The sequence below is a fragment of the Caloenas nicobarica genome, chromosome 9, assembly GCF_036013445.1.
Source record: "Caloenas nicobarica isolate bCalNic1 chromosome 9, bCalNic1.hap1, whole genome shotgun sequence".
Lineage (NCBI taxonomy): Eukaryota > Metazoa > Chordata > Aves > Columbiformes > Columbidae > Caloenas > Caloenas nicobarica.
Window position 1 is genome coordinate 13,804,837 of NC_088253.1, and position 10,813 is coordinate 13,815,649.

The 10,813-nt window shown below is 40.0% G+C and overlaps 2 protein-coding genes across 3 annotated transcripts in view; one reads left to right on the forward strand and one right to left on the reverse strand.

Moving 5' to 3' along the window:
• Positions 1-2,980, forward strand: part of RHPN2 (rhophilin Rho GTPase binding protein 2) — a 28,211-nt gene extending 25,231 nt beyond the window's left edge. The window contains exons 13-15 of the mRNA XM_065640872.1: positions 240-386; positions 1,262-1,417; positions 2,729-2,980. Coding sequence (XP_065496944.1) covers positions 240-386; positions 1,262-1,417; positions 2,729-2,980 — 555 coding nt within the window. The remainder of the gene's footprint in view (positions 1-239; positions 387-1,261; positions 1,418-2,728) is intronic.
• On the reverse strand, positions 326-10,663 carry FAAP24 (FA core complex associated protein 24). 2 transcript variants are annotated; one of them, XM_065640873.1, is made up of 7 exons: positions 10,536-10,663; positions 9,272-9,423; positions 8,485-8,624; positions 8,023-8,175; positions 7,178-7,384; positions 5,927-5,985; positions 326-378 (listed from the first exon to the last, which is right to left on the reverse strand). In XM_065640873.1, exons 2-6 carry the CDS (start codon positions 9,381-9,383, stop codon positions 5,929-5,931), a joined length of 669 nt encoding a protein of 222 aa, XP_065496945.1. In that variant the 5' UTR covers positions 9,384-9,423; positions 10,536-10,663; the 3' UTR covers positions 326-378; positions 5,927-5,928. The 2 variants fall into 2 exon arrangements, with proteins under 2 accessions (XP_065496945.1, XP_065496946.1); XM_065640874.1 differs by lacking the exons at positions 326-378; positions 5,927-5,985 and having other exon boundaries at positions 6,594-7,384.
• Positions 10,664-10,813: the final 150 nt, after the last annotated feature.

The following is a 10,813-nucleotide window of genomic DNA, read 5'->3' on the forward strand; positions in this document are numbered from 1 at the left end:
TCTCGTCCCACTCTGCTGAAGCATCACCTGAACAGCCATGAAGTAGAGCTGAGCACTTCAGGGGACATCTTAACTTTCTGGGATAAATGTCACTGTTCCACTTCAATTGAAGTAGCTGGAAGTTAACCTGAGTAAAACCTACATAACATGAGCTTAAAGCATTATAACTTAAAAAATGAGAAATGCTTACCTATGAATGACAGTGAGACGTAATGTGCCTGCTGCTGTGTTACCTGCAGGGCCCACTGACAGTGTTCTCAGCCAAGCAGAGGTGGACGGCTCCACGTACCATTCGCATCCAGCAGGAAGCAGGAGAGCTAGGATTCAGTCTGAAAGGAGGTTCGCCAGTACAGATTTACTGTCTTGATCCAGCTTGTTCTGCAGCAGTAAGTACATTGGTGCAATATTAACAATTTCTCTCCAGACTCTGACTTTACCATCTTTTAAATGTAACTTTAGCTTGTTCATACTGGTGTATGGAATATTTATTGAGTTCTACTATCCATCAGTATATCCATCAGTTCATATAATCTGAACACATTTTCAGTGCTATATACACCTTAGATGTTAGACTATTCATATCCCTGACATCGCATTAAACTAGAGTTGATTTCTTCCTCTGTTCACACTGAATAGAAGGTCCCAAATTATAAAAGCAAATGTTATTCCCTATCTAATTCACAAAGCTAGAACAGATAAAGGCTTTTGAAAGTAGCAACAACAGCAAAGATGAGGATCCGGACGGGCAGGGAAGGTAGCATGTGCCCAAGGAGAAAGAGGGGAAAGAACAGATTACTGGCTTCTAATATGTTGTTCTTTTGGGGGAAAAAACAAAGGGATAAAGCAGCATGCAGTGATGAGCATAGTTTAGCTATAGGAAAGGTAGAAGCAACCACAGAAGTACAAATAAAAATACTGAAGAAATAGAAGTACAAACTGGAGAAAATATCTCATGGGCGATAATATAGCAGCAAACCCCACATTTCACTTAAGAAGAAAAGTAAAAAGGACATAAAAAGAGACAGTATTTATGTATGCCAGAAGCACATTTATCAATAGTAACTCCAATAAGTAATTTGTGTACATGAAAAAGTTGCATGTTTCTATGTTATGTATATACTTTAGTTCCACGTGTCTGGCTAGACAATGGTTTCATAGCATCTAAGAGGGAAATGCCTTTAGGGCAGATACTGCATGATCACAAAAACACTTTACGCATCTTTATAATTCCAGATAATAACTTGTGCAAATTTTTTGACAGTCAATGGGCCTAAAAGAAGGTGACTACATTGTTTCAGTTGGTGGGGTGGATTGCAAGTGGCTTGGAGTGAACGAGGTGCTGGAAAAACTCAAAAGCGTGGGAGAGCAGCCCATCGAGATGGAGGTTATCAGTTGCCAGGATACAACAGCGTCTATGGTATGTAATGAGGCAAATACATTTTGCAGATTGGATATGTGAGAGTCTTTTTCACTTTCCTGGCTTCAGTCCCTGATTGTTTGCTTTCATGTAGTCAGATATCCCACTCCACCAGTGAATATCTAAAGCATTCAGGTATACGTTCAGTTTTAAACAGCCTGTTTAAATTATCATGACTTAGCAAGCTAAAACACAGTCTGTGTGCATAGGAATTGTTGGGTGGTGGGGGTTTTTGTAGTGGAGCTACTTAGATTAATTGAATTATAAATTCCAGGGCATATTTTATTTTTCCTTAACTTGTCCCAGAGGATGAAAATATTACCCTGTTCAGCACTGGAAAAGCCACAGTGAAAGAATAATGGAATGAAATAGAACATCTAAGACTTCCTGCCTATTTTCTATGCACTGCTAACATAAATGATCCATGACTTTTGTATTAGATCACAAATTAGTGTATGTAGTTTTTATTTTGCTGGACTTTAACTGTCTAGTCAGTTACTAAGGTGCTGTAGAAGCTTTAGACTAAGGAAAAATTATCACAAGATTAAAAAATGTTAAGCTCTAAATAACTTAAACTTATTTGTAGTGTGGGAGAACCTGTATTTCAGCTAAATCCAGTGCTTCATGCTTTCAACATTCCCTGGCAAGCTTAGGCACTGAAGTATTGTTGCCTTAGAAGGTACTCTTACTTACAAGGTACTTTTACTGCTGTTAGGTTTTGTTTATTTCTTTAAGAAGTTGATTTCCCTTATTGAAAGTAAGGAATTGCACACCTGCCATTCTAAACTGCTGCTGGACTCACAAGGCTGGAATATAATCAAATTGTTTCGGGGCACAGCTAAGATAAGGCAGAGAAGGCTGTGCCTTTCAAGTATCCCAAAAGAATGTCCTACAGTAACTCTTGTTGTCGTAGTTGCAATCAACATGGAACCTGTCCAAAGACAGCAAAAAGACTCTACCCTTTGGAGATTTGTGCAAGAACTACATATATAAGCTTTGCAGAGAAGTTAGTGTATATATTGTATAGTTATGCTAGAAGCCAGTAAACACTAACTATAACACAACCCATGGAAAAGATTCACAGGTCCCTTCACGCTTTGCACAGTAAACCCTGGAGTCTGTTAATAGATGGGCAAACTACCAGACTCGCAGTGCTCTGAAGGGCCCTGTGTTCAGCTGGTCTGTCATTAGCACAGCAAACTTGCTGTTGTCTGCCTTGGAAAACTATTTGCACAGTAACCTTTTGTTAGCTTCAGAATTTTGACCCATTTTGGGTGACTGATTCTTATAACACTTCTCTTTTTCCTACAGCACAGTAAGAGTGCAACTTACTCTGTGGGAATGCAGAAGACGTACTCCTTAATCTGTTTAGCCATGGAAGAGGATAAGACTGATCAGACCAAGAAAGCCCCACTGAAACTGCCTTTTCTAAGTTGGGGAACTAAAAACAGACAGAAAGCTGCAAGCACGCTCTGCCTGCCCGCAGCTGTGGCTGGAAGTTCTCAGATTAAGAAGAAGCTTTCTCCTTTCACACTTCTGAATATGGAAAGTTCGTTGTATTGAATCTTTTAGAAGGAACTGTTAACATGACATTTTTCTTTAAAATGTATAAAAACATATATTGATCACTTTTATCTTTATAGATATGTTTATAAATTCAGACTGTGTATTGAGCCACTATGAAGGTCAGAGGCTGGGAGAAAACTGTAAAACTGAAGTATTTGAAGGTTAGAATGAAATGGTTTGCGAGGTATGGAATAAGCAATTTTCTCATCTACAAATTGTTACATCAGGATCGGATTCCTTTGGAATTTCAAAATACAGTATCGTGACTAATTTTTTATAACTGTGATAGATGGGAGTTATTTATTACAAACTTGACGCTGCATGCAAAACAATAGGGGACACATAAAAGGATGATTTCACTGTAAAGGTTTAGAGTCAATAATAAATCACTTAACACTATTTTAAAGAATTATCTTAACAAACCCAAGGGGAAAAGAGAATAACGTTATTTGGAGAAACTAGCCTTGTGCCAAGGGGCAGTGTCACATAGTCGTGGTTTTTATTGCATACACATTCTCTTTTCTGAGAGTACTACGTGTATTCTTCTGAATAGTTAATTTAATTCTGGAAGAGAATTAGAAGGCTTAGAAGTCAAAAGATCTTTTGAACTACAAAAGGCTTTTACTCTGTTCTTTTCCTGATCTGGGTTACATTTTAAATGCCTGCTGATTCAATTGTTAAAACCAGGCTTTATTCCAAACTTGAAATTATTTAACCTACTTACCATAAGACTTGGATCTCATTAGTGTTGATAAAATTGATAGCTATGGAACGAATCTCAAAACTGACGTATTCCAGTATATTGAACAAGAGTACATAAATTGCAGTGATGCTTTAAAATATGAAGAGAAAAGTGTTTCTGAGTCTAAACGGCAGAATATTTTTTTACTATCACGCCAAATTAAAAAAAAAAAAAATCCTCCCCTTGGAACGATTCATGAGCAAGTATTGGCTATATATATATATATTTTAAGGAAAGAGACAACTGTGTGAGCGTTTCTTCTGTTTTCTAAAACTGAAATTAATGGAGGACTGCTAACACAGTAGTGTTAGTTAACATTGCCATCTACAGAGTAGATATATGCTGTTTGATACTCAAAACTTAAGGAGAAAGTTTGCATATGGGTGTGAACTTTAAAGTTGGTCATTTATTTTTAGTTTCTTATGTAATAGGTGTAAATATGTTGATGATACTTATTTAAGAATAAAAATCAGTTGCTGCCATTTCATTGTAGCTTTTTGATTCTGCTACACCTTGCATGATACAGCACCATTTGCAGATCTTCACTCTTTACTGCTGACATACCTCTTGCATGTTTCTGTAGTGTTGCTTACAATGATCTAAGAAACTGTCTTAACTTTGAAGGGTATACTGGACAGTACAGGAACTTATAGTCTAAAACTTGCTTCCTTACGAAGAGCATTAACAATATTTCTAGAGTTTCCCTATAGAGGTTACATTAAAAATGTTGTAAATTACTTGTGACTCATCTATCCTTAGTAGTTACTCTTCATGTGTATTTGTAGTAGCACTTCTTGTACATCACAGGCAATCATATACTGATACACAAGACCCTGCCATACAATATTCCATACAGAAGAGATTTACTTTGCATGTATGGATAAAATTACTATCTGGCTAATGAAATCTTTAGCAAAGTTGTATGAATCACATGAATCACCCTTCCAGGTCTTAGTTTCTCTTAGTCCACCATGACAGTCTTCCTACAAGTATCTTCCCCCTCAGCTGCATGATTAACTGCCTTTCCATTCTCATCACTACTCACTAGTCCTTGAGGAAAGGTTGGGGGTATTTTCCCATTAATATTTAACTGCTCCCCCAGTACATGTTGTGGCAGTTGCACTTCCCCTCCACCCCCCGCCCCAAGAACTGGTGTGGCAGTTGCACATCCCCTCTCAGAACTGGGGCCTTCAATGGGGCAGTTAATGGCCTTTTTTGTGGGCACCCGGAGTCGGTTGACAGGGTCGTGAGCAGAGGAGGGGCCCAGAGAAGCAGAGAAGCTTCTGGAATGCCCACAGCCCAGAGGAGGGGCCCAGAAAAGCTGAGAAGCTTCTGGAATGCCCACAGCCAGATCTGATCAGACTATAAATGGGGCTCCCGCCGAAGACTCCTTTTGTGTGGTCTTCTTGGAGCAGCAGGTCTGCTGAGCCAGAGCCCTCCCCTTAGACTGGAATGCCGTCTAAGGAAACTTCCTGGGATTGGGAGTGCCTCGCCTCCTCATTTGGGTGAGTGATAATTTACTGGATATATCCTTGAATCAAGTCCTTGCCGCAACAGGCGAGTGTTTGTTTCCTGCAGGCAAAATGGGGTAGAGGACTCTGGTTTTGTTTCTTGTGAGTGCGTACATGCACGCTGTGGATCCTCATTATTCTTATTTTGCTGCACCCCAATAACCTCCTCAACTGATATACGAACCTGCATTTTATGTTATCGGAGTGCTAACTAATTGTATAAACCATGTTTCTAGTCGGTTTACTGGCTGCACTTTTCTGGCCAGAATAAAGTCTGGTTTGGACCTTGTTGTCTGCCTAAACTGACTTTGGGGTGCGTCCGTGACATATGTCAACATTTGGGGCTTCTCGAGCATCTTACAAATACATACTTAGTATTTTCTATCACCTAACTAAAGACTCATTCAACACAAAATGGTAGCCAACAGCTAGCTTAAGGGAAATACTAATTTCACAGCAAGTTATATTTTTGCTCAGACCACAGGAATATTTGTAATATGTTTCTATCCACAAGCATGTACAGGGCTACTATAGTGCCCTAAAAATAAAGGTCTGCAATAGACTCGTAGTTCAGCCTATAATTCCATTAGTACTAATTGTTACTACTTTAAACTTTATTCAATGCACTGAGCAGATAACCATTTGAAGTACTAAAAAAGTGTTTGCTTTGCAACATCAATAGCCACATACCTTTACGTGTGAAATCCAGTCTCCATAGCAAAGTGACGAAGTCTGAGAGGGAATAAAATCTAAACAAACATTTATAAAGAAGCTTAAGCATTCCCTAGTTGTAAAAAAGTAGTATCTTGTCTGTAGTTCTGGAAGTTCTGATGTTTATTATTCAGTAATTTAAATATTTATGCCCAAATTATAAGTGTATTTTCATCCTAAGTAAGGAATCAATATAAATAACAGGTCTATGTGCTGTCCATGCTGACCGCTGGATGAGATTGGTTACAGTGGTGCCAAGGTTCTATTATTCACTTTTCTTTAGTTTACAAAATGGAATTGAAAATCCTGCTCAACTCCCTTCCTGCTGTGATCCAAATCGCAAGTAGTATGAAAGAAGCATTTCACATACCTCCTTAATGGAGGCATAAGGCTAAAGGCAATTTTGTCCTTATTAAATAGGATAAGAATATAATTTCAAATAAAATGCAAGATGTCAGGAAAACCAATCCCCCTCTTCACAAATAACTTTTGAAAAGATTAATCCTGGAAGAACAGGATGAATTACAAATGTTGGTCAAAGCTTCCCATATGATTTTCTTTGTAGCACACATTATAGTATAATTGATATTAGAATTAATAATCAATATGTCAAATTATATTGTAATTGATTATAATTATCCCAACCTATATCCAAAAGTGCAACATGAATTAATCAAGATTTTGGCTATTAGGGAAAGGGAATCAATTTGATAACACCCTGTGAACTGAAAAAGGAACCAGAGAAACACGTTGGTGTAAAATCAAAGATGTATTCCAGTAGGACTTTCCAAAGAAACTCCAAGAAGTTATAAAACAAAGATACTACTATAAAGCAATGTATGCTAACTTTTATAAAGCATTGTAATTCACATTTTGAGTTACTGAGAAGGTAACTTCAGAAGTTTCTGGAAGACAAAAGTAAGCAAGCAAATTGCTTTTCCATTTTTTTCTGTGGATGCTGAAAGACAGCTTTCTCCTAGCTTTTTGTACAAGATGGATGCAAAAGACTTTACAGCCCTCTTTCCAAGGTGATTTTTCATAGCTCAGCCTATCTAGAGAATTAGTCAACACCCTCCAGTTGTTGCCAGGATTTTAGAAATTACCATAATATGTGATTATTAAAACCAAAATTTTATAATTCACAAGAAACAAACAAAAAGCCCTTGTTTTCCAAAACATGACTACACATGCATGTCAAGAACATAAAAAGGTGTGAATTTGTTGTGCTACCGTTTGTCCAACCACTAGCTCAAGCTCTTTGACAGATGCATTACAAAGCCGGTGGATGCTTCCGAACTGTTGCAGTAAAAGCAGAGCTTTCGTTTTCCCAACTCCTGGAATTTGTTGCACTGTCTGAAACATTGATGGCTCTGCCAGCTGAGAACATGGTTTCCGAAGAAAGGGGTTGCTGTTGGGATCCCTACTGTGCTCACGGACCTGAAGCAAAACAAAACCATAAGGGACCCTGAGTGCCCTCTGCTGGAGTTCTGCTTTTCGTTTTCAAAACAGTTTCTTTCATCTCGAGAGTTCAATGCAATCACTAGAAAGTTTAAAAACCAAGCTCCCTCCTTAAGTGTGTGCCCATTTTGATGCAGATCCACAAAGTCTTAGTAGGAAACCAAGTTTCTCAACACCAATTGTGAACTAAAATAATTATTTTGTCATCTTTTTGATGCAATCAGAGAAAGGAAAAGAGAAACAACATAAGAACACACTTTTTCCAGCCTGAGACAAAGCAATATCTCAAGTCAGTTTTGACAAAGAACTCCCATGAGGATTGCCTAATGCTATCCAGTGGCATCTCTGTACAAGATCACATTAAAAACATCCACTATCTTATTCTTCAACTTTTTTCTTTTGTTCCCAAATGAGCCCTCTTTCCACTGAACTATACTATTAAAATCGTATTGCTGCTGCATGATATTTAGTCCTTATGTTCAAACAACAAAATATGTTACATTCCTTCAAGATCCCAGGTGTTCTTTCTGAAATGAGTGGTGACTGTGGGGAAAAAAGGTAACTCTCCTCATGTCCCATATTTTACTAAATGTTTGTCAACTAACATAGAAACTTACTAGCTGAATAATAAGTTGAGAAGCTTCTCCTTGATTTGCCACAGGAAGCAACACCATTCCAAGTTCTAGCACAACAAGCTTTTGTACTGCTAAGAAGTACTGATCACTTATTTGGGTTTTCTCTACAATTACAATTCCCCCAAGACTGCTGGCCTGTATTGAAAGGAAAAAAGAAAAGACCTTGTTAATGACAAGCTGACGCAATGCAAGAGAGAGCGAAAACTTCTGTCAGGTACGAGCTGCCTGAAAGCAAATGCGAGGAAGAATAGAAGTTTCAGCAACAGTACTGAGCTTCAATACAGAGTAACTACGCAGCTGCGTAATTTTTCAGTTTTCAAGTGGAAATTATCACATAAGTTTAGCTCCACTAGAATTTAAAAATAACACAAGAATGTTTTCGGAAGCATGGAATAAACAGATACCAATTGAAAGCTTTTCCTTTTCTTTTTCTGTAGTACTTACATTTCTAAACCGAACCAATCTTCGTTTGAATTCATCCCCTGCAACCAAATCTGCTTCAGAAATATATAAAATGCAAGTTCTGTTTGAGAGATGAAAATCCACAAGTCCCAAGCCATCTTCAAAGATAAGTCTAATTTTCCCTTAAGGTGAGATTGTTAAAAGAAAAAAAATAATAGTTAAAAAAATTTATAAACTGATAGTTACTTCACCGCACAACCTCCCTAATGTGTCAATAATCCTAGTGACTTGACAATGAACTTTGTATTCTTTAAAACCTTTATTTTTTGTAAGCGAAACTGGTAGAAGCAATCCAAAGTACTGTGTGATGCCTTCAGTAATGCCAATTAATAGCACTTTCAAACTGTGGATTTGAAAGCTTCTCAGTAAACTCTGGACTTGAACAAAAACATCACATACTGTTCTGAAAGGATCATCTTAATTTAGTTTTCCATGCCAAGAGATGATAGCACTCAGCATCCATGTAAATGCATGGGATTTCAGTGGAGGTGAATATTCGCAATAGCCCCAGTACTGTGGTTCCAAAGCAGCAGATACTTCTGCTTATTCTCTAAAGTGCTAAGCAACTATGCAAATATGACAGAACTGACAATGTAGATACATGACAGACAAATATGAATTCTCAGCCTGCTAACACAGGTTGTACCATGAACATGGGACAAGTTAGGCACAGAATAAAGCACATTCCAGCCAATCTTAACAATACTTGGTGATAGAGGGGAGCACTTTGCCTGAAATTTTTTCCCTCTTCCAATTTGTTTGTGCTTACCTTGTAGCTTTTGGGCTAACTCTGACCCTCTCCATTTCTCATTTCCAATCACATGCCCGTAAGGGACAACTATAGATCCTGCTGTCACAGGAAAGTTTGGTTTTGTTGTCATCAGACCTCCTTTAAATCTTTACTTCAGTAGCAGTTACACCCTAGAAAGAAATGTGGAAGGGATACTAACACAGTTTATAAACCTGTTCCAAACTTAATCTTAAGATTAAAGCTTATAAGATGTAATACTCTGGAAGAGACACTGTCTCCTCCCCAAAGCTATGTTACACTTGTGGTTAACATTTCAAAATCAGTAGGCAACTCTGTTTACTTAAACACAGGCTGATAGCTTGCAAATTCCACTCCCAACTTTGCCAGTCAATCTGAAAAACACTTGAATTAAGACACACAGATGGTTAAAAAATAACCAGAACAAAGCAAAACAAAACCCCTTGCCTTTTCTATGCCTTCACCCACCCTTGGTGGGAACAAGTCTGCTTCAATTACCGAGCTGACCCCAGAGGTATCTCCAGTCCTGAGCTGGCAGAAGCCTCACAGAATCGCACAGAATCACTGAATGTTAGGGATTGGAAGGGACCTCGAAAGATCATCCAGTCCAATCCCCCTACCGGAGCAGGAACACCCAGATGAGGTTACACAAGAGGTGTCCAGGCGGGTTTGAATGTCTCCAGAGAAGGAGACTCCACAACCCCCCTGGGCAGCCTGTTCCAGGCTCTGTCACTCTCACTGTGAAGAGGTTTCTTCTCATATTTAAATGGAGCCTCCTGTGTTCCAGTTTGTACCCATTGCCCCTTGTCCTATCATTGGTTGTCACCGAGAAGAGCCTGGCTCCATCCTCGTGACACTCACCCTTTACATATTTATAAACATTAATGAGGTCACCCCTCGGTCTCCTCTTCTCCAAGCTAAAGAGGCCCAGCTCCCTCAGCCTTTCCTCATAAGGGAGCTGCTCCACTCCCTTCATCATCTTTGTTAAAATATCTGTGTGGCCGGACACGACATTGGAAGGTGGCTCCTGGGAGGGATTATTTCCAGGTTTGCCAGCTTTATGCCGTGTTCTGACTTTAGGGGAAATGGGGGCCATTGAGAATAAAGCACGATTTAAAGAGAAGGGCCAAGGACAAGCCCGTACCACCGCAAACACTCCCTGAACCACATCCCACAGCCCGGGCCAGGGCGAGTCATCCCCGCGGGCCCGCTCCGAGGGGAGAGGGGACGGCCCAAGCGCGGCGGTCACCGGCCCAGCGCTGACCTGCCCAGAAGAGGCTGAACTCCGTCCCTCAGCCCGGCCCTTCGGGGTCACAGCCGCTCCCCGCAGGCCGCACCGGAGACTCCGCCAGCCCTCAGCAGGGGCGTCTCCTCACAGCCACCAGCCGAAGCGCCCGCCTCAGAGCGCGCCTGGCTGACAGCGGCGGCTGCAAATCGAGAGCGAGAGCTCTGCCGCCCGTGAGCGAATGAGGAGGCGGGGGGGGGCGGGCCTCGCCGCTGGTAGGTTGCCATGGCCGGAGGAGGGGTGAGTAAGGCACGTGC

Excerpts from the sequence above, each read along its gene's own strand:
- FAAP24 (XM_065640873.1), bottom strand. The coding sequence starts at position 9,383 with ATGACAACAAAACCAAACTTTCCTGTGACAGCAGGATCTATAGTTGTC. Across the intron at positions 7,385-8,022 it reads CTCAACTTATTATTCAGCTA|GTCCGTGAGCACAGTAGGGA; the intron begins GTAAGTTTCTAT and ends GTTTTGCTTCAG. Across the intron at positions 5,986-7,177 it reads AGCTAGTGGTTGGACAAACG|ATTTTATTCCCTCTCAGACT; the intron begins GTAGCACAACAA and ends ATGTTTGTTTAG.